At 44.8% G+C, this 23,588-nt stretch overlaps 1 protein-coding gene across 4 annotated transcripts in view; it reads right to left on the bottom strand.

Annotated features, from left to right (window-relative positions):
* Positions 1 to 23,588, bottom strand: part of Dip2c (disco interacting protein 2 homolog C) — a 365,692-nt gene that overhangs the window by 92,233 nt on the left and 249,871 nt on the right. For all 4 annotated transcript variants that reach the window (XM_026412392.2, XM_026412402.2, XM_026412412.2 and 1 more), the window contains 8 exons: positions 19,673 to 19,783; positions 13,530 to 13,653; positions 13,106 to 13,215; positions 12,829 to 12,931; positions 10,739 to 10,803; positions 8,167 to 8,260; positions 7,913 to 8,032; positions 6,632 to 6,746 (listed from right to left, as the gene is read on the bottom strand). In XM_026412392.2, coding sequence (XP_026268177.2) covers positions 6,632 to 6,746; positions 7,913 to 8,032; positions 8,167 to 8,260; positions 10,739 to 10,803; positions 12,829 to 12,931; positions 13,106 to 13,215; positions 13,530 to 13,653; positions 19,673 to 19,783 — 842 coding nt within the window. The remainder of the gene's footprint in view (positions 1 to 6,631; positions 6,747 to 7,912; positions 8,033 to 8,166; positions 8,261 to 10,738; positions 10,804 to 12,828; positions 12,932 to 13,105; positions 13,216 to 13,529; positions 13,654 to 19,672; positions 19,784 to 23,588) is intronic.

Genomic DNA, 23,588 nt, shown 5'->3' with positions numbered 1-23,588 from the left:
CTATGTACTTTCTACAGTCTTTTCACCATAACAGAGATAAGCAACAACACACAGGGCATGATGGACATAGGGCTTGGCCTCCTGTGGAGAACCTGCCATTGTCAGGCCTGGCCTGCACTCATGCCATCTGTGAGCGTGCTTGGGTGGTGGGACCCAGGAGTGCACAGAAGAGAGACACGGAAGCTCAAAGAGGCTGGGTCTCCTTTCCTGTGGGTGCTGAGTAAGCCGCATGTATGCACCAGTGTTTGACCATCACCTGCCACGGGAGATCAGATGTGGAATTTTCCACCTGCAACATGTCAGTGTTCAGAAGTTTTCAAATTCCAGAACATCTTGAATTTCATGTTTTTGGACTAGGGATGCTCAACTAGTGTAAGAATATTGCCCCCGAATTGCCATATTGTAGTTAAACTCACGAAGTCAAATAAGGAAGCAATAACCTTAGCTTAGCATTAAAATTGGTGTCTTCTGTATATTTTCAGGGCCTTCCTTATTTTACATGAGTTAAATCAGAAGGGACACTATCACTGTTTCTCCAGTGTGCCCATGAGACACACAGGGCCAAGCTAGTGAATGTGGACACAGAAGCCTACAATCATGAGCTATGTGAGAAGTGGATACAGCACTCTCCACAGCAAATGGTTCAAGCAATGTTATGCTACACCTCGGTGATGTGTTCTAGACTGTGTGAACATCTGTCACTTTCCTTTTGATGTGCAAGCCTAGGAAGAGCCATGAGGGTGGAATACCAAGGAGAAAGAATATAGCAGAGTATGCATTTGATTTCCCTGTGAGGAAAAGTATCTTGATTAAAAAGAAAACGTTCAGATCAATCACTGAAGGAGGATCATCACACATCAAAGTTTGAAAACCAGAGTAGATAACAAGGATGATAGGACAGGTCTGGAAAAAGATTCTTCATGTTACTGCCTCACCTTTTTAAGTTGTAGATGGACTTGATACCTTTATTTTTTGTGGTGCTCAGGATCAGACCCAGTGCCTCACACATGCCAGGCAAGCTCTCTGTACCCCGGAGCCCCAGCCCCTCACCTTTTGACTGCAAGTTTCATTCTTCACTGAAGGAGTTACCTACTGTCAAAACGTTTTCCCTACCAATTGATGGTGTAGGAGGAAAGAAGCACGCCCTTCCCAGCTCACCCAGGATGTGAAGGGTGCTAGACGAGGCCTGTTGGGGTCAGGCAGCTCCCTTAACCTCCAGCAGGAGCTCCCACTCAGGACTCTGCCCCAGCTTCTCAACTGGGCCGCTGTAGGCAATCTGTAGACAAAAGTGACTGTGTCCCCAGGAAACCTCTCAAGAACAGGTACAGGCAGTTTGTCAACTGACTTAAGGAAGCACACTCTCCCCTCCTTTCCAGTGAGGTTCACAGGGTAGGTTCTACTACTACCTAGAATGATCTTTTCATTCACCTGGTGGAGTGCCGAGGTGGTCGTCCCTCCCTGGGTCCCACACAAGCTTCCTGGTTTTCTTGTTCCATCCCCTCTGCCTGGCAGATAACTGTTTCTGTGAAGGTTTTTTTTTTTTTTTTTTTTTAAAAAAAACCCTAGCAGAGCCAGAAAGCAGAGGATAGCTAAGGGCAGCAGGGCCTGAGGCCCCCAGAGGACAGAGACGGCCTGCTGTGGTGAGCAGCACTGAGTGGGCCTAGAAAGAGAGGTGGTCCTCCCCGGAATGAAAAGACTCTTGATACCCTGTGAGTTCTCACTTTAGGATTTCTTAACCCTGAAATAGGACAAACTTCCTTCTTTATTAAACACCATTGAAAACAGGATTTGTCTAAGAAAATGTGCCTCTTGTTGCTCTGTGTTGTGGACGGTTATGGAAAGACTGCAGGGGGCACAGGGTGGGGGCACAGGGCAGCATCCCAGTCACCTGTCAGATTCCCAGACCTCCCAGGAAAACAGAGGGACACTGATCAGATGTCCTCCAGGGAAAGGCTCCAGGACTGGGGTGGCCCTGCCCAGGGATATGGTCCTTGCAAGTAGTAAAAGGGGCCAAGACCAGGACAGAAAAGCTCTCAGGCAGACAGCACAGAACATCTGTGTAGGGGGAGACCTTGGCCATAAGGCAGAGGCAGGGAAAGGGGGAGGTGTGAGAAGTCCAAGGAGAACACAGGAGTGTCCTTCATGTGAGGCCATTTCTCTATTCCCACTCTACTGTACTCAATGGATGAAGTGCCATTTCGCTGAGAAAAATGTAAGGCAAAATCCTTTATAAAGATTTTCTCACTTGGATTTTCAATGGAGGCGAATGAGTTCCAGCATATAGGCAGAGATTGATTTTTCAAAAACATTTATCAGTTGGGACAGATATATGTTCTAAAACAGTTGGACCCGTTATTCCATAATCACTTCACATTGCCTGAACACAAGGATTCTATCTGCTCTTCTATTTCCAGAGATGATGGGGTGATGTGCTTGTGGGAGCAGATGATCACCTGTTTCCTGGCAGGAAGACACCTGCTATAGCATCCACTCTTAGTCTTATTATATTTCTGTATCACTTTCACATTATTTTCTCTTTTCCATGGGTATTTAGAGTCTACAGAAATGATAACAACTGTTTCCTGTAGCTCCCTGTGGTGATGGGCACCAAGCGCCCAGGAAGCACCAGCTGGCACAAGACATCTGCAGCCTGGCATGTCTAGAAGACCAACAGTAACCACAGCTATGAGTGTGAGTGACAGCCCAGGAAGAGACCCAGCTCTTGGAGCCATCCAACACAGCAAGGGCAGAAGACTTATTCAGAACCAGCAGAGGAAAGAACACAAGTTGTAAAGCTTATGAAAGGTTTGTGCTAAAACCAGCTCAAGATCAAAAACTGATAGTTTGATTCTCCCAGTTACAAGCCTTTTCTGTTTCAATCCATTATCTTTGAAGATAGTTGAACTTCAGAAAAAAAAAAAAAGGTGAATTTGTAGAAAGTAGGTGAGCATTTTGCCAACAAGGTAACCAGGCAAAAACTCAGCCAAGGTGATATCATCATATATTTCATTTTCTTCCTGGTTGGCAATACTTAAAACACAAGGTCTAAATTAGAGCAAATTCTATTTCATGTTTCTGTGGTTATGTGAAAATGAATCCTAACGTTATATATAACTAGAAAGAGAAGCTTGTAGATGCACATAATAGATTGGTAATTACCAGAGACTAGGGTGGGAGGACTCGGCAGATGTTGGTCAATGTATATTAAATTTGAGTTAAGCAGGAAGAAAATGTTCAGGAGATCCACTGAACAACACTGACTACATTTACTAGAGATGAGTTTATACTCGAAATTGGCTAAGAGAATAGATTGTAAATGTTCTACTAGAAAAAAAAAGGTATATCACATAGTATAAATATATTCATTAGCTCAATCTACTGGTTAAATGTTTTACACCTTAAATATATATAATTTTCATTGATATTTAAAATATAAAAATATTTTCCAAGTATTTTAAATTATATTTAAAGGAAGAATAACTAGATTGAAATGAGTTTCAATTGGGAATATTTGAAATTCAAGATATTTGATTTTATATAAATTTTCTTTGGAAAGTTTGATGATTTCTGCAATTTTGTGATTTTCAATTAAATATTTTTAGCTGTAGATGAACACAATATATATATATTTTAAATATTTATTTTCTTTTAGTTTTCGGCGAACACAACATCTTTGTTTGTATGTGGTGCTGAGGATCGAACCTGGGCCGCACGCATGCCAGGCGAGCGCACTACTGCTTGAGCCACATCCCCAGCCCACAATATATTTTTTATGTGGTGCCAAGAATCAAACCCAGTGCCTCACACATGCCAAGCAAGTGCTCTACCACTAAACCACAACCCCAGCCCCAATTGTTTGAGTTTTTGACATCTAACAGTTCATTTCTCATAGATTCACAATTCACCCAGCTTATGATGGAAGTGTATAATTGAATGTTCTTTGGAAGAATCTCACCAAGGAGGTCGACAGCAGTTTAAGATACAACAAATACCACACAAAAAATAAAACACATGGTAGTGAAAACAAATGGTGTCCTTTAGAGACTGATGAATCTGAATTTTTTGGTGACTGTGGGAGCTGCCCTGGATGCAGATGCCTTTAAGTCCCCATGCACCGGGTTCTGAACAATTACTGCGCCCCACAATAACTTGGGCTTTAACTCCACTCTGATAATGAGGTGTGACACCAGGAGTAGGTGTTACCCAGTGGGCTTGAGTTACAGCACCTGTTCCTTTGCCCTTTTGGGGATAGAGTGTTCCACGGAACCTCCCCTTGGGTTTCCCCTGTATAGGAATTCCAGTGGCGCTTTCTCTTTCCACGGGCCCTTAAGGTTGGAGAGCCATCACAGATTTTTAAAGGTACTTCTGTGTTTGCGTCCTTTCTTAAGTTACTGAATAGTCAGATTTTGTGAACCCAGCCTTAGGTTGCCAGCTAGGATAAATGGCGATAGGTAACGATCTTTTATAACATTCAGCACCCATGGTAAGAGCTCACTTCCTTGAACCACTGCTCATGAAGGGCAACTCTACCACTGCCAGCTGTGACTGGAGGCCACAGGGCTTGGTTGTGTCTGCCCAACCTGCTCTGCTTCTGGGCTTTTCTACCAGTCATGTGGGAACAACTGGCAAGAGCTCCGGGACACAAGAGCAAGCGCCAGACAGTGGTCAGTGTGCAGGAAGCCAGAGGATGAGCAGATGCATGCCCGGGGTCTGCCAACAGAAGCTATGCTGTTCAAAAGCACTGGCTGAAGGACCATCTGTGAAGGTCACCTGTTCACACTTCCGTCGCTCATAGACACAGCTAGTCACCACACTTAGAGTAGGTTCATAGGAAACGGTCTGGAAGTTGTTCAATCCACACTGCTTATTCCTGAAGGAGCCTCACGCTTTACGAAATCATAAAACTACAATTCCCAGCCCACTTACGGTTTTATGGACCCAAATTACACAAGCAGATTCTCTTTGATACTCATCATTTTGTCCATTGGCTTTATGCTCAAGTGCCACTAACTGTGGGGAAAAGTCTCTCAGGCTATACAAGCTACACTTAGAAAACACCTGCAGCTTAATTTGTATACTACTGGTCCTAAATTTCTAATCTCGTTCAAGAAATACTTTGAGACTTTTAAGGACAAGATTAAAAATTCTTTGCTTATCCCTTTTTCCTTTGCCAAGCAACTCTTACCAGCACTGAGAGTACATTTTTAGGAAAAGCAAATCATTTAGTCATAACTCTGTGTTGTTGCCGTTTAGCAGAACTGGGGGATCTTAAACACTTAGACATGAAGAAAATTTAGAGATTAGCAAATTCAATTCACTCATTTTACAGAAGAAACTGAGGCCTCGGACGCAGGGCTTCCTCTGGGGTCGTGTGGCCAACCACCAGCCAGACTGGGTTCAAATCCTGAGCCTCGGCCCCCCTCAAATGTGTTGAAGCTCCTCCTTTATCTGTGCTGAAGTCACATTTTAAAGATGATCTTGGGAGAACATAATCATGATAGTAAATCTGTTTCACTGTATAACCCTAAGCATGTTTTATACTCAAAGGTCAAATACAAGCTGCAGGAAGTTTTTCACAGAGTACCTACAGTACGATCCTCCTAAAAAGTGAAGATTGGATTCTGGCTGATGGTACTGTGTTGCATTACGTACTTAAATGACATGAAAGATTAAATTTCTAATCCAACCAAAATTAAAATCAGTTTTCAAATTTTCAGTGACACAATCTAGTTAATATTTCACTAACACCCAAAAGCATTAGAAGTTTTCTTATTTAAGGACACGCGTCCTGTGAATACTTTTGGAAAGTCCAAACTTTCAGTCACACAGAACTCACATATTTTATATGTTGAATTTTTTGGTTATCCAGTCATAATAGAGAGCACATTTGTGCTACATTACATAGAACCTAACTGGAGATGAAACTCAAACACTGAAAACTCATGTTACAATTTTCAAATATCTATGAGATGCAGGCCTTTCTTAGATAACTAAGTGCTAAAGGGATGATTATCAGTCAACTCCAATTAATGAGGATGATCAAACAGCCTGACCAATACCCATTTTGGGGACTATTTACTGTGTTGAACACTTCTCACCTCATTCTGAAAGAATACATTTTATATCCCCATTAACCACTGCCCTCCCACCACCACACTGCTCTAAAGCTTGGCTGACCAGCGTTCTTTGAAGTGCAGCATCCCAGAGGGCAGACAGGGAAGACAACGCTAGAAATCGGCAGGTGAAGGGCTACATGTGGCTGCAAGCATTTCACCTCAGCCCATGCACACACCATCCCATCTCCCAATTAAGCCCGAGACTCTCACATGCCAACAAAAATCCGAGTGACCTGCAAGGACAAGATAGTACTGCTCCACATACTCAAAGAGCTCTACTTAACTGAGGAATTACAACAAAACTGGAGAGAGTGAGAAATGTTTTTCTAACTCGAGAATCTAGAGGACTCACAGGAATCCATGCCAGCATGAGAGAGAGATGAACCCATCCTGAAGAGGGTAGATCTAGTTTTTATTCTCACACTGAGCACTGACTCATGATTCCCAGGTCTCTGTGGGCTGCTTAATTAAGACGGCTCTCTACACTGCCCATGGTAACTGAGGTGACCCAGTACCTCCGGATGGCCACGGTGAGGGCCTCTGGTGAGCTGGCACACGGACAGATGACCTCCTGACGAAGGCCTTTACTCTGGAAGACATTGAGAAACGCATCACAAGAAGAAATAGACCCTGGAGGGGGGAAAAGGGACAAGGGTCAGACAGCTGCAGCACTGGGGCCAAATTTAAAATATTCTAGAATATAAAACAGTTTTGAAGTGATTTTATGCACATGGATTTGGATCATGGAGAAACAGATCAAGTTATTCTTTATGTTATAAGGAAAATATTCTCAAAATCCGAAATCCAGATTTTTTAAGACAGCAACTTCTATGCTTAAGACGTTTTTGCTTATTTTAGCAACTTTTCTGAAACTGGTTACTCCATGGTCAGTACAAAAGTTTTGAAAAATGCATGAATCTAAAGTAAATGATTCAAACTCTCTATATTAACTTGGATATGACTCAAGTATAATTAATATATCAACTGAACTATTTTCAAATTCAGAATTGCTTTGCTTTATACAAGATGTATTGTTCTGAGCATTATAGATTAAGATCAATTACTTACTCAATAAGCTCACATTTACTGAATTATTTCATAAATGAAAGGCAAAACTAAGTTGCCTGTTTATAAGCCCAGGCTGGTATATCAGGCTTTAAGAAAGCATAGGCTACTGTAACTTACAAATACTTAAAGGTGCACAGCTCAGTTCACCTCCATTCATTCAACTGGCTGCTGGCTTTAGGTACTGTTCTCACAAAAGAAGCTAACTAGGTTTAGTTTCTTGAGTAAAGTATTTCTCTAAGTATATTAGTATTATTCTATGACAGTGCTAATTTATTTCATCTGGGAATTTGTTACAGGATTTGATAATGAAGTTTCATTAAAAATGACAAATTTACCAATCAATGTAACTACTCTCAACCATAAAATAAGCAGTATTTCTTTAGCCCTTATGACATGCCAAGGGACTATTCTTAGGTATTACTTCATTTAATTCTCATGAAACTTTATGATTTAGGTAAAATTTTATAGCTGAATTAAAAAAGGAAGTTTCGCTATGAAAGCAGGATGTGCCATGAACCTCAGGACTGTGCTCCTGCAAACACCTTGCCCTTGCCCATTTACTGGACCACCCTTAACAGCATGGAGTAACACTGGCTGGTTGTTTTAAGACAATTTCTTAGACACGCTAAAGATTAGAAAAAGGAATCAATGTGCCAAGGAGGACACCTGGGAAACAAGGATCTTGACCATGTGCCCATCTTTCAAGTCACAATGGACTCTTCACTTACAGGGATTTGCTCCGTCGGCCACTATGAGCATGCGGAGAGAGGAGAGGTTGACATCTCTTTGATCTCTGTGGGCCACCAGTGCCCAGTGCATGTCCCTCGACTTCACACATGCCACTTTTGCTACAAAGAAAGGCAGAGGTTATGGCGTGTCACTATCAGGCCATTTGATATTCAAAAAGAGGTAATGGAGAGATATGGGGATGGTGAATCATCTCAGTCACCAAGACCCCCAAAGAGGCGCAGGGGAGACCAACCTTTGTACTGGCAGACCTTCTGGATCCAGGAGAGGGGGTTTACCTTCATCAGCGAGTATGGGATGCTGATCACATGCATCATGTTCATGACGCTCTGAAATCAAGAACAGACACACCCAAGGGGTCAGTGAGGAGGGGTTACCAGAGGCAAAGGCTGCTTCTCTGCAGGAGGTAGCACCTCTACTAAATCAAGGCAGCAGCCAAAGGGACAGACTCAGGAGCTTCACCTGAGGCACTTGAGGCGACAAGCACAAGAGAGCTTTGGTTGGGCATGGTGGGAGCCAGCTGAAGCAAGGTTCGACACTACCGGGCATGTGCTCTTTGGGAAGGTGACTTCCCAAAGCTTAGCTCAGTCTCCCCACTACTGCTCTTCTTAAATTACTCCTGAAAGTCAAAGAATTTAACGGCAAACCCTTAAGAAAATATTTTGCTAAAATAACACAAAAACACATTTCTCCAAAGATGATACATCAATGGCTGATAAAGTTACACATATTCTGCCACTATTGCTGGCAATGTATGTTGGTAGGGCCACTGTGGAAAATGGTGTGAAAATTTCTCCAGGAGGTAAAGACAGAACTAGCACGTTGCACAGCATATACCATGACTGGGTACACGTCCAAAGGAAATGAAGTCAGCGTGTTGCCGAGATGCCTGCCCTTATGTGTGCATGGCAATGCTACTTGTAATAGCCAGGATACAGAGCTGACCTAGGTGTCCATCAACTTATGAACAGATGAAGAAAATGTGGTGCATGTTTGTAAAGGAAAATTATTCATCTCTAAGAATAAAATCCTGTCATTTGATGGCAACATGGATGTAATTATGTTAAGTGAAATAAGTTAGGCACAAGAAATTCTGCATGTTCTCAATCATGTGTGGAAGCCAATATCCTATCTCAAAGCAGAGACCAGAACAGCAATTTCCAGAGGCTGGGGAAGATATAGGGGAAGGAGGGGGATAGAGGTGATTACTACGTACAGGGTGCAGCTGGCTTGGAGGAGTAACTTCTCACATTCTATAGCACAGGAGGATAACCAGCAACAACCAAATACTTGAAAATAACATACAGAGAAGTTTAATGTTGCCCATAGAAAGAAATGACATACGTCTGAGTGACAGATATGCCAATTACCCTGAGATGACCTTTACACATGGAATTACATGTACTGAAGGGCCCACATACTCACAGGGACCGCACACACAAGGCCAGTCCTTTCTGGCTGACTGGCGTGTTGGGGGCAGAGGACCTGGTCAGAAAACTGCCTGGCTGTGGACGCGCTGACTGCCAACTACCGCAGGCAGGAATCCGGGACAGCAATAGCAAGCAGGGACACACAATCAACCAGGGAGCCACTTGAGCAGAGGAGGTGACACTATTACAGAGAGATGGAAAGCAGGACCATCCAGGGAAACCATAACCAGAAACGTGTGACCCATTGCCTCAGCAGCATCCTCTAAGCTTCACCCACATCCATGGGCTGTTGTACTGACTCCTTCAGCAAACTTTTGTTGCCCAGGGGCACGTGACACTTGCCCAAGTCACAGCTACAGAAGGGAGGGCTGTGCCCCCAGCCAGGATCTGATGCTGAAGCCCATGCTCTTCCCTCTACACAAACCGCACCCAGTGTGGCAGCATTCACAACTGTGTTTCTGCATCTCAGCACCTAAGGATATGCAGATGCTAGAAATGAACTGTTCTACAGCAGAGGCCAGGGGGCTGGCCTGGAGTTGCAAACAGTTGGCCTATGAAGTACCTACATGTTCTTTATCAATTCTGGCTTATGAAGAAATAACAAACTTTTTTTCTGTATTCAAATGTCCATTGCTCATGTAAAAATGACTAGATTTTCTACTTTAGGAAAGATGGGATCTTTCAGTGTAAGAAACTCTTAAGAAAAACAAGTGAAAGTTACCAGAGGAAATAGACATGGAAAGATTCTAAGCAGGGACATACCATATATTTTAAGTGCCAAGAACACTTTATATAAAGCTACTTCTCTTATCAGAGGTGCCCTCACTAGTGCTGCCATCAGTCACCAAGTGGCACTAACAATGAAACAAACATCCTTGCAACTTGTGCTGTGTTTTCCTCTTCAAGGGGAGGTTGTGAAAGCCGTCCCCCTGTAGAATAATGGATCAGCAGATCCCTAAACATCCATAAACACCAACTAGAGAAAGAACACACACGGAGAACATGCTGGGTGGATAAAGTGCGTGGAAAAGCCACCTAAACATGAATAGGACATTGATAACATTACTGTGGAACCTCAAAAGCCCCAAGTAAGGGAAAAGAGATGGTGAACTCCAGATGGGCCCTCAAAGGCCACCCTGGAGTGGTAACCTCAAAGTGGGTCCAGGACTCAAGCATGTAGCTGCCAAGCCCGGCCGGATTTCTTGTGCTGTTGTGAGCAACCTCAGGGGAGAAAAAGACTCCTAATGATGATAATTTTCTTCTTCATAGTGGGGAAAGAAAGGACCCTTCGAACTCTGCCCATAACAAACCAGCCTGAGCTCTGACATGGGGCACACCGACAAGACAGGCAGCGAGGACAGGGGGGTTTCCACTTACCGTCAGGATGCCGTGCCAGAGCCCCACGTCCTTCTTAAAATCTAGCACGTTCACAATGGTTTCAGCTGTATAAAAAAAGGAAGTCACAAGGGTTATGACAGAGCTAACCAACAGAGCTGCTAAGAAAACCCAATATCAACTTAGGGGGAGATAAAGGACCTTACAAGACTCAGTTTAGTACAGCTCTGAAGAAATTCTGCACCTCTCATCCAGACCACGGAGAACACTAGCTGGGCCTGGAGTGTTTCCAGGGCAATATTCTGATACACAAGTGAGCAGCAATCCACACCGTCACTGGATGACTCTCCACTTATGCATTTCTGCCCTCCCTGTTTTCTTTTTGAAAGATTTCTTCCCCCTTCCCTCATGTGCGCTTCCCCAGGAAGACAAGCATGCCCCTGGTCACGTGCTCTGTTTTGGAAGAGAGAGTTTTGGGCAATGGACAGGCCTACTCTGCTCTACCAGAGTCTTCCCAGGTCGGGGTGGGATGGTGAAGGAGGCGAGATCAGCAAAGACAGGGATGGAGAAGGAGTCAAGGATTATTGGTGGGGGGTGCTTAAAAAAAAGCAGAAAAAACAGTGCTAAGAACACACAGGGGCAAACAGTTACCACCATGGAATCCAGCTGCAAAGCTACAGCCAGCCATGCATGACTTGGAGCTTTTTTTCTTTTCCTTTTTTTTTTTTTTCCTACTCCCTTTCCTTTTCTCCTCCAAATCACACTCATCAACCCAGGTGAACAAGAGCTGCCTGCACATGTCCTGGGCCACCTCTCACTGCCCTGGGTGTTCAACAACACCTCTATTACTCCTCCTTGTACGCTCACCAAGTGTGCAGGGTCACCTCTCCCACTTCCCTTTCAGAGGCTGAAATAAGAAGACCAGGCAGAGGGGCTTCCAAAATAAACATGCTCAAAGGGACATCCTAGATTCCTTTTCATAAGAAAACTTCTGTAGAGAAATGTATACATATTATGATATTACACATAAATACTCCATATTTATTATATACTATGGAAATATTACATATATCCCTGGCTCCCCAACTGCCCAAGGGTGAAGCCCTGGACCTTGAAGACATCAGGCCCAGGGCACAGCTCATGAGATGGTGAAGTGGGCAGTGGCAACCAGTCCTGCAGACCAAACAAGCAGGACCTCCCCATGAGACAAATGAATCATTTTAAAAAGAGTAATTATCAGAAGGAAGTGGAGACAAAGCCAATGGTAGAAAAAAGAGTAGCATTTTAGTCTAATGAAAGAGGTTCCACAAGGGCATCTTCAGTGTCAGCGTGTGGACATCCGTGGAAGCCACACCCTGTACGGGAACCCAGGCGGTAAGCCAGATGGCTTGAGGGACCTGCTTGAATGCTTCCTTCTGTGTCCCGCCTGGAGTTGTTACCAAGGTTGCTCCTACTCACTGCGGCCTCTCATGATGATGCCACTCAGAGCAAGGAAAATACACTACAGACCAACCACTCCCACTGCTGAAGTCCACGCCCGAGGAGCTCAAAAACCACCCTTAGAGGTGCTTGTGCCAAAACACGGGCACTTAAAACAAAACACACCCCACTTCTAAGAATACACAAGCAGCCAGAGATGGAATCCATGGTGTTAACTGTTATGGGCTGCAGCACGTCCCCCAAATCCACAGGGGAAAGCCCACCTATGTGACTATGTTTGGAGCTAAAGTCTGTAATCAATGCTAAGTGAGGTCACAGGTGGGCTCCGATTGACAGTCTCATAGGAAAAGCATGAGAATCCCTCTTCAGAGATGCACACAGAGAAAAGGCCATGTGGAGACACGTGGAGAGGGTTTCAAGTACAAACCTGGGAGATGCCCCTCTAGGAATCAACCCTGCCAGCAATGACCTTGGACTTTCAGCCTCAGAGCCACTCTTTCTACTGTGTAAGCAGGACATGCACAGCCCTTTGTTATGGCAGTGAAGCTAACCCACTAACAATTCATTAAGTCAGGCCAGGCATAAGCAACGCTACTCTCTTAGTAGGAGCAACATGGGCTGGCTCCTCTCAGACATCCCTGGTCAATAGGGCATCCCACAGAAGAGCCAAGGACCCGGAGCCTCATCCACACCTTCTGTGTAGCCGCATGCCTGTGTGAGCGCCTGGCAGTGTGTCAGCAGAGCGATCCTCGTCACCGTCACGCCCAGCACACTTCCATCCTTACACGTCTTGTACTGAAATGAGACAGAAAATGCATGGACACGAGGTGCCAAGAGGCAAAGTCCTGATCTGCATGCATCAGCTTCCCCAGGTGTCAGGGGTGTAGGGTGTCTGCTGCTGGTGCTGGAAGTGCACATCTGTTCCCAAAGCACAAACCCAGGCCCGCCAGGGGACAGTGTTCCACTTACCTCAATGTAAGCGGTGTCGTTATTTGCGTCTTTAATATGTGGGAACCAATCTCGAGGAGGTTTAGAGAGGTGTTTTGACTCTGTGACAAACCACAGCAGCTTTGGCCAACCTTGCAAATAAATGACAAATTCTTTTTAAGTAAGAAGTACCCAGAAATAGGTCTGGAGACTCTCTCTCCACTCATGTGGCATACTTTCAAACACCACTCCAGGTTAGATGGAATCTCTGACATTTTGGTATGTCATCAAATCTCAGACATCAACAAAAGAGAACCCAGGCCACCGCCAGTCAGATGGCATCATCCTCAGGCCGATGAGCTCTTGTGTGCCTGGATCCCGTGGGGCTTTTTTCCTCAAGTGAAGAGCCCATCGCAACATGAAGGACTCAGGGAAAGAAGGGACTCTCAAAGCCTCCTCAGCATACCTTTAAACTGGGGGATCTCTCCCGTAGGGCTTTTTGGCAGTCCTTTGTGACAGGCATCACTCGTCAAGGCTACAGTAACTCCACAGCTTCCAAGCAAGAAGCCTATCTGCTGGCTGCCTGCATCCTGAGAGGGTGACAGAGAGAGAAAAGAATCTAAAACACAGCTCTAGTCCCAGTAAAAGCACAGCCTGACCCTACATTTAGGGGAAGGTGAACTGACTTCCCCAAGTTGCTTCTTCCTTCCTGAACAATTAGCTAGTAATTTAGATGTGCTTGGGAGTCCAGAGAAGTGGGTCCAATCCCAGCCCCGACACTTGCAAAGCAAATTAGCTTAGTTGGACTGTTTTCTCATCTGTAAAATGGGGATACACAAGCAAACTCATATAGGTTTGCCTCTGGGGGCAAATGAGAGGAAATGTGCAGTGCTCAGTACATGGGTGGGCCCTGGTAGGTCTCTTTGAGAGACTGTCACAATTGGCCCCTCTAATTTCTAAGACTGATTGGCAACACTTGATCATTATGGAAGAGAGAAAAGGGCCCTGTTTATTACACTAATGCCAAGTACCTAATTTTTAAATACTTAAAAACAGGAGATGCAGATGATACATCTGGTGGGGGTACACTTGTCAGAGTCACCTTCAGCAGAAGAATGAAGAGCTGGGTCACCTTTCCCACCCCGAGAAGTAACCAACAAACTAAAATGGCACAGTGCCAGGGCTTCAACTCTGCCGACAGGAAGGCCCAGGAAGCCGCTGTGTTGCCAGCACTGACTCTGGAATGTCACATCTGAGCACACACTGCAGATGGGGCCCTCCCAAGCTCCAGCCGCCGCAGGAACAGCCACCCTGTGTGAGTTTTATTGCCCATTACTTCCAGCTGCCCCACAGAAAGATATATGTGCAGCCGAGTCACTTCAATTCAATTTTCTTACTCCCACCAGTCACACTGGCTGTTGCTTTGCAATTGTTTGATTCAGAAAATAAAACCCAAGCTCCAAAGTAGCCAGCATTTCCCAGCAATAAAAATGTCCTAGTGCAGTGAATGAATCATGGCTGCATCGCCCAGATGGCTCCGTGTGGGCCCCCAGCAGGAGCCCAAGCACGGCCATGGGTGCAGCAGAGGGCCTGGCTCCAATTGCACCCATGCCCCCCCCCACCAACAAGAAACCCGGGGACAAAGCGCAGTGTTTTCACCTGGGTAAATAAAGCAGCATTACAATTTCAAAGCTGTAGTTTGTCAGAAGTTTAATCAATACTATTTTTTTAAAATTTTTTTTCTTTAATTATAGATGGACATAATATCTTTATTTTTATGTGGTACTGAGAATTGAACCCAGTGCCTCATGAATGCGAGACAAGTGCTCTACCACTGAGCCGCAACCCCAGCCCTGATCAATACTATTCTTATTGTCGATTTAAATCTGCAGCGAGCACACGTCTCTTTAGGGTATCTTCAAGGAGCAAAGACCAACAAACACAATGTGTGCACTCTAAACCCTGGAAGGGAAGGGAGTTCTGGGCCTTGGTAGAGGGGAACAGTCCCCATCTTGGGGACATTCCCAGGGCACCTTCCCTTTGGCAATGCTTTTTCAAGGGGACCCATAATCGGGCATGGCAATGTGAAGGGGAGTGGCTGGGTCAGTCATCCACAGTGGCATGCAGTGACCAATTAGACACTGGCTGGCGGGCGGCCGTAACACTCAGGCCTCCTGGCCAAGAGTCCTGCCTCCCTGGCACTCTGTCCTCCTAATATCCACACATGATTTAATCCCATAAGTGATAAAGCCATGTACAAAAAGGGACCTAAGACTAAGTGAGGGACCCCAGATGGGACGGGAGGAGGCTGCTGCAGTCAGTGTGGAGTACAAACCTCACGCCTGCTCCTCTTCAAACTCCTTCCAGAAAGCCCTCTCCGGGCCCATCAGACAGGCCTTCAGAAGACCTCTGCACCCAGCTCCCAGCACTCCTCTCAGGTAGCACTTACCAGGCCTGTCCCCACCCCAGATATACACCTGGAGCCAGCCCCTCTACACACACCACAGCATGTGCCAGGGGACCCTGAGCACACTGGCATCAGAAAAAGGGCCTGGCTATCTCAGCACAGACCCTGAGGACAAGCCACCCAGCTGCCCTCCAGCCAGCAGCCACAGATTCCCACAATGCATCAGGTCCCCATGCTGTCTCTGGAAGGGTGCTACCCGCCCTCCTGACAGATCCAAGGCTACCCAGGGAAACAGCGAGACATCCTAGGAATAATGTGAATGAAACGAATACCCCTAGGGATGCGCACCAGGGCTCCGACATCACATCCCACATATTTCTCCCCAGCACACCTGTTTTCCACAGGCAGTTTCTTTCTGGCATACAGGCTGATGCACTGCCACACTCGGAGGGGAGGAGGGTGGGCGCTGGTGCTACCACTATCTCCCTAATGTTGCCAGCAGAGGCAGGTGATCAGCCTCTTCCACAAAATCTCCTTGATGACTTGTTTTCTCTGCTGAAGAAAAGCTACAAACCCAAGTTCACTATTCTTGTTTTCAGTGCTTTGCCAAATGTAAAGGGTTGACTGATGCTACTTTCTAGAAAGTTCTTCCTTGCACATGATTGGCCTGGCAACAATTCCTTAAGCAATCACATTAGGCTGGTTTGGATACGTCACTGGATCAATCACCCACAAAAGGGTTCTCTGACCAACACAGGCAACACAAGCTCATGAAGTCACCCCACATGAATTCATTTTGGATGTGTAGCACTCAAACTGGTAGTGTTCATCTAGTCTTCTCCTTTGCCTACTCAAATTGCCAACTTCACAGTTTGTCAGCTCTGAGGAGACGGCATAAGATAATGGTAAGATCAATGGAGAAATGAACCTTAAGTGATTTTACAGGGTCAATACAAAACACTAAAATTTATGATTATGGTAATATAACCAAGTGGAATAAATAAACCGGTAAGAGAAGTTTTCTTACAATACTATGATACACTCATCAATTAATTTTTTTGAGGGAGATGCTAGGGGTTGAACCCAGGGTCACTTTACCATGGAGATATATCCTGGAATTTTTTCGAGACAGGGTCTTGCCAAGTTGCCTAGGCTGGCCTTGAACTTGCAATTCCGCTTCAGCCTTCTGAGACACTGGGATCATGGGTGCCACCTCACTTGGTGATTAATGTATTTTGGCCACTCATTTAAAACTGCACTTATGATGGAAATTTAGAACAGACGAAATTCCATGTGCTCAGAATCAACAGTTACCAAAGTTTGGCTAATCTGGTTTCACCAATTATCCCCAGTAAACACACATGCACCCATAAACATATGGTTGCACAAATCTCCACACACACAAGTAGACACATGCAGATGAGTACACTCATCCATTTATATTTGCACTCACATCTGTGCCTACACAAAAGACAAACATGCACACACTCATAGGCCAAATATATACTTGCTGGCTCACATGAACATCCATCCACACCCCCCCCCCAGGAGTATGAACATAAGCCCCACATGCCAGCAGTCCTGCTCACCACACTTAGCTGGGGAGGGGGTGTCTCCCTGGAGCACTCTCCCTACCCAGAGGAGGCCTTTACCCCATTCCCACAGTTTCTCAGCCCTAGTCCCTTGCCCCCAACATCCTAGAGCTCTCTACCCATTTCCTCTATCAAAACACCATCTTGACCGCTCACAGAAAATTGTCAACACACACAAGATGTGGCCTCCTGTCAGTGGATCCACTTTGACATGACATTTAGAAACTTTAACCACCGCAAGTGATAAGCAATGCGCAGGAGCACAGGGAGCAACACCTGCAGGTGCCGGACAGGGACAGACACTCTCTGCAGACAGAACAGCTCAGTAGGAGTGACCGATTCCCTGTGCTAGTCAGACCCTGGCAATCCCCACCACTCTGGCCCAGAAGACCTTTCCTGTCCTGTTGTCCTTAGTATGTGCACAGTTCAATCCCTCCATCTATGTTAGTCTGGTCCTAAGATCAAGGCCACGAAGTGGGGCCTGTCACTCTGCATCCCAGGAAATGAGTGAGCTACAGGGCAGGTGGCACTTCCCTGGCTTCCCATCCAGTGAGAGATCCCAGCACCTGCTGTACCCCTACCCCCACTGCCCTCTGACCACAGAGTGCCTTCTCAGATGTCCCACGGCCCCAGGCCAATCCCACCCCATGCACAGTAAGACCAATGACCTCTCCTTCGGTGCACAGGGCTGTCTCAGTTAAGTGGACTGGGAGGTCTCCCTGTGACAGAAGAAAGCTGTCCCCTTCTCTCACTTATCACTGCTCCATAGCCACACACCTGGACATTGGTATCCCCTTAGAAAGGTTGTATGCATTTCTACCAAATTGGACTCAAAAGATACTTCGTATTTCCTAGTATTTTTAAAATGTGCTATAGGAAAAAGTTCATGGCCGCCCCCTGGGATTCTGTGCACTACTGCTGCAGAGGCCTTTTGAATTGTGCCCTGTTTCCAGATTACAGTGCGACACCCCTGCCCATCGAGGGGCAGCACACTTACTTCTCAGGAAGTCGTCTATCCCCTGTCCTCAGAGGTTTGGCCCCTGAGAACCCACCCTGGTCTAGAAAACACCAAGCTACACATTTAAAAAGACAAATCTAATGAATGACAGTGGTTAACTGTTGGGCATCTAGTTACTGAGCCTCAGACCCAGTCCCATTAGCCCACGAGTTCCTCCACATTATACTCTAGTATTGCTTAGAAACGCCAAGAATTTTGAGCCTTGAGCACTAACCCTGCGCAGGCTCCTTGACTTCCAGAGAGCCTCTGCTCACTGGAATACACACCAACTGAACCCCAGCATCTTGGATTCCAGGATTACGGTAGTGATGGGGCTGCAAGAGTCACTAGGAGCCCATGGTCATCCCGCTCAGTAAATCCCCAATTCTAACTCTTCTGCTCACAGGCTGTGAACATCCTCGGACTGGGAAGATGAGGAAGCACTTGTGGAGTGTCTAGTGCACATCTGGGGTCCTGGTGTTAATCATGCAGGAACAAGGCTCTCCTTAAGGTGGCAATGGCAACCTCGACACCCCTGCTGGAGGGGGCACTGAGGTCAGGGTAGTGGGTCCTCCCCTGCAGCCCTGCCTCACAACGGCATATACTTGGTGAACTCTTAGCCTTGTAATAGGAAATTAAAATGGCAATCTCCTCCCTGTCCATTTTCATGAGGAGCCCCATGCTCTCCCCCTTCCCATTCAAGGAGCAGTGTGACACACGACCACAGAACCTGCACAGGACCTGGAGAGTTACCCATGATGTGTTCCAAGAACAGCAGAATGTTTTCTTATATCCTAAATCAACAAATTTCAAAGTTAGAGGAGTCACAAAGACAGGCAGGGGTTTCTTTGGAAACAGCCTGGGCTACAAGTGCTCTGCCTTTGGGATCTGAAAGCATCACCCCAGTTTGTTCATGACAGATGCGTAAATGAAGCCTAAGTAACTGAGGGCAGCCTCCAAGGGCACGTCCTCCCACTTTGGGAATCCTCCCTTCACTCCTTTTGTAGTTGCTGCAGCCCTGCTCTGCTGAACAACACACTACCACACCACCCTACAGACTGAGAGACTAAGATTGGCCAGTAGTATACGAATAGTAGTTCACACTGGACAAAGCACTGAAGATACCAAATAAGCCTGTTTTAATTATAGAACAAGATCCTATAAATCACAGGTAAACCTGAGGCTTGATCATGTCAAGAAGTCTGAACAAAACCCTCTGCCATCCACAACAAAATGGAATTAAGAAGCTATAATTTACCTGGCTCCCTGGTGCACAGGACACCTAGCCACCTGCCAAGTGTGCATGATACTGAGGAATGGCACTCCCTTTCTGTGGACTGACATTCCTCAGGTCAGCTGATCACTCTGGGAAGCAGCATGCCCTGTTAGCCGAGTGTGGGAGACCATAACTGCTCCCTCTCAGAGATAACTGATGAAGACCTGTTCAGAGCCTCAGGAAACAGAACATGTCAGTGCATCTTGATCCACACCCAGTGGAGCTGAAAGGCCATCTTAGAAACTATGGCCTACATGTTCTCACCCAACAGAACACCTGACTGTAACAGAGCCTGTCATTTCCCCGAGTGCACTGTGATCAATGATGAGTTCCTTACCTTTCTCGTGAGTGGCACTTCGATGGGCACAGGAACAACTTCTGCCAACAGGCAGCCATAGAAGGCCACCATGAATGCAGCTGGGTCATTGTTTGGGAACACCAGTGCCACCTATGGGGATGGGTCAGGAAGGAATTGCAACATTAGCGGAGTCTCTTGCTTTCTAAGACACCACCACAGGATTTACCCCGCCCAGGCAGCAGGATTTAAATCCTAAATAAGACTGTCTGCTGGAATAAAAACTAAGTGCTGTATATAAAGAAGCATCTTAGTGAAGCCATGTAACATGTTAAAAAAAACCTGTTTAAGTGAAGGACAAGCATCAGCAATGGTCATCTATAATATAATCACCAGGAATTTGCTCGTTTTCTATATCCACATAATTCTTCACACAGAAGGAACGACACTGTCACACTATTTTACTATTTCCACTGAGCTTTTTAAGTAGTTCCTTGAATTTTGATGCAACCCTCCCTATTGTAACTCAATGGTTGTATTACTCTTTAGTAAGCTGCTGAGCAGACACTCTGGGAGCCAAGCCCAGAGAAGACTCAATTCAGATCCCATATTGCATTAGCTCAGGAAACTTATGCATAATTTTGGCCCAGGTTTTAGTTCTTATCTGAAAAATGAAAACTACAAAAAATGTGTCCTCACGTCATAGTAAAAGTCAAATGAGCAAAAACTACATGGAGCGATTACTGTGACACCTGGCATACCCTGTGCACGCTAATGTCCCTTATCTTTTTATCAGTGTTTCAATATGTTCCCTAAGATTTGAATGAATAGACAGTAGTAACTTTTTCTCTTCCATTTTTTTTTTTACTGGTGCATTATACTTGTACATACTGATGTGATTTCTTGTTACATATTCATACATGCACACAATATAACCGTAGAATGTGTCCAATATCACTCCCCAGCATGTCTTCACTCTCCCCCTACCACCCACCCCTCGGTCCTTTTCCTCTACTGATCTCCCTTTGATGGATCCCGATTACAATAAGTTATACTCCACATATATATAATATGCTAAAACACATTCTACTGTCCTGTGTATCTAAAAAAGGAAGAAAAAAATAAATGCAGAGGATGTGGAGAAAAAGAAACACTTTTACACTGTTGGAGGGACTAATAAATTAGTACAACCACTATGGAAATCAGTGTGTAGATTCCTCAAGATCAGGTATGGAACCACCACATGACCCAGGTATCCCACTTCTTGGTATTTACCCTGAAGAAATAAACTCACTACGGTGATATATGCATACCTCTGTTTATAGTAACACAATTCACACCAAACAATGAAATCAGTAGGGGATCATCAATGAATGAATGAATAGAGAAAATGTGGTATATATGTACACAATGGAGTTTTATTCAGCCATGAAAAATGAAATATGGAATTTGTAGTAAAATGGATGGAAGCAGAGACCATCCTTAAGCAAAGTTAAGTCAACCTCAGAGGTTAAGGGTCCTATGCATTCTCTGGTATACTGAAGCTAGAGAGGAAAAAGGGTAGTTAATACATTTATATTTGATGCAAAGACTTATTTTTATTGATGCAGACATTTAATGCTTTGTTCGAACTTTTCCTTTATACGATCGTCTTTTATTCAATAAATATTTCCTCCAATTTTGACAACTCTTAAGTTAACCTAGGCTTCATTTTAGTACAGCATTCTGAAAGATGCATCCTTAGGTATTATTGTGATAGTGAAAGAGCATAGAATGTACTTGCAAATTCACTAGTCAATAACACGGGACCACCACTGCATAAGCAGACTGCCATGGATCCAAACACTGTTACCTGGCACATGCCTTATTTACAGTTCAGCTAATTCAAGTAAGCCTCAACTTGCTCTCTTATTACCCCAATAATATATTTTAAGTAATCCTTCCTATTTTAGAAAACTTAGATTTTAGAAAACTTCCTATCTATGATAGGTTTCTGAATAATCCTATTTCCAAACCCACTAGATTCTGAAATACTCTGCTTCTATTTAAACGTGCTTCCCACCTGCTGCTGTAGCATTAGCATTACTTTTCTTTATGGACAGTCAAGTTGGGCACATGTGTTAACATAAGTACATGAATCCTGTGGTTGGACATACATGCATCAGTTTTGCAATATCTCATTCTGAAATTCCAAAGTTCTCCTTAAAGCACCTTATTAATTTTAGTATTAACAGTTAGACATGACACGCTAATCTCAATATCTAAGGAAGCAGGATGGCATAAATGGACTGATGGCAGATGAGAAGGGAGCAGGCTGGGCCTTCAAGGTGGACACGCTAGCAAGTTGGAATACAGAATCGTTGGTAGAAGCAAAAGTTTAGGATTATATGATGATTCTGTATGGCCTTCTTACAGTTTAGTAAAGTCAGCTAGACAAGAAAGTCAGAAAAGGAATGGAAGAATTTATTTGTATGTTTTCGCACATGAAGCACAAGCAACAATTTTTATAACCAGTGTGAGGTTGCATTAGCCACAAGGGCTCTCCTTCATTTGATGAGCTGAGTGTTGACAGCGTGTTTTCCAGATCATAGTCTGACAAGGATGCAACATGTAATCAGAAGTCTGCAGGATTTCCAGGTCGCTGCTGCTGCACAACTTGTTCCTGTGAAGCAGACCTAATGGCTAGAGGAAGCCAACCACACCGTGGCATAGCCTGGCCTGGCAAGTTCCACCCAGGACAGCTCATTTGCAAAGAACTAGTTAAATACGGGCTGGTTATTCTTCCCAGAATATCACCTCTGAAGGTGAAAGTCTTCAAGGGCAGATAAGGGGGGAAAAAAAACCCCACAGAGGTAAGCAACATTCCCAGAGCCAGAGTGTGGATCACTCCTTTCCAAGGAGAACTCCAGTTCTGGCTCTGGTCCCAGTCACCAGCGCATGGGCTCAGATAAGACCCACTGCATCAAGGATTTCAACTTGCCACTGGGTCATTGCTGAAGTTCATGCTGATAGTGCTGCACTGCAGAATTTTGCAGAACTGTACTCAAATGTGATGAAAGGTTGTAAAGCAAATAAAAGTAAAATATAAAGTTGTACATTATTGCATGGTCTCAAAGAAAATGAGTACAGAAAGATCAAATAATACCTGAAAGGCTCTTTTTTTAAAAAAGCAATTTGTCTTGAGGAGTAGAGCTTCATGTGCAAAGATATACAAATAAATTCTTCCATTCCTTTTCTGACTTTCTCATCTAGCTGACTTTACTTTTCAGAATAATATTGCAAAACTCATGTATGTATGTTGAAAAGTTTCCATTAAGTTTTCTTTTAGTACATCAATCAGTCACAAGTCAAGTTGTACCGGTAACTCCATAGCCATCCCAGTGTAAGACTGCACAAGTAGATGCATAATTTTATCAACAGCTCACTTTGTTAATTCTCAGTGCATTCCTCTGATGTGTGTCTACAGGCAATCGTCCATGGCACAACAGGCAGCAAGCCATCAGGAGCCAAGAGCTCACACTACTGGCTGTGCCAAGGCCTTTCATGGTGCACCCCCACAATACTGTCTGAATGCAAGGTGTTCTTCACCTGCACACCAGACCTTCCCTCCTGGCTCCTCCTTATGCTGTTTACAGTACCTCAACAAAGGTAAAGGCTTACTTTATCTCCCAGAGAAGTATTTTCAGATTCCATTCATTTCCCTAAGTAAAAACAATCTCTCTTCCTCAAAGAATTTGGCTCTTACTATCTTTCTGGGGAACCCTCATTGCTTTTTTTTTTTTTTTTATTTTGGAGGGGGGGAGGCAGGGTCTCACCATGCTGCTCAGGCTGGCCTTGAACTTATAATCCTCCCATGTGAGCCTCCAGAGTAGCTAGGAATATAAGTGCAAGCCACAGTGCCTGGCTACTTTCCCATGACGTAAAAGCTAATTATCAATGTGTAACTATGGCATAAGAG

This window comes from Urocitellus parryii, chromosome 9 (assembly GCF_045843805.1).
Source record: "Urocitellus parryii isolate mUroPar1 chromosome 9, mUroPar1.hap1, whole genome shotgun sequence".
NCBI lineage: Eukaryota > Metazoa > Chordata > Mammalia > Rodentia > Sciuridae > Urocitellus > Urocitellus parryii.
This window is presented reverse-complemented; position numbering and strand designations above follow the sequence as displayed.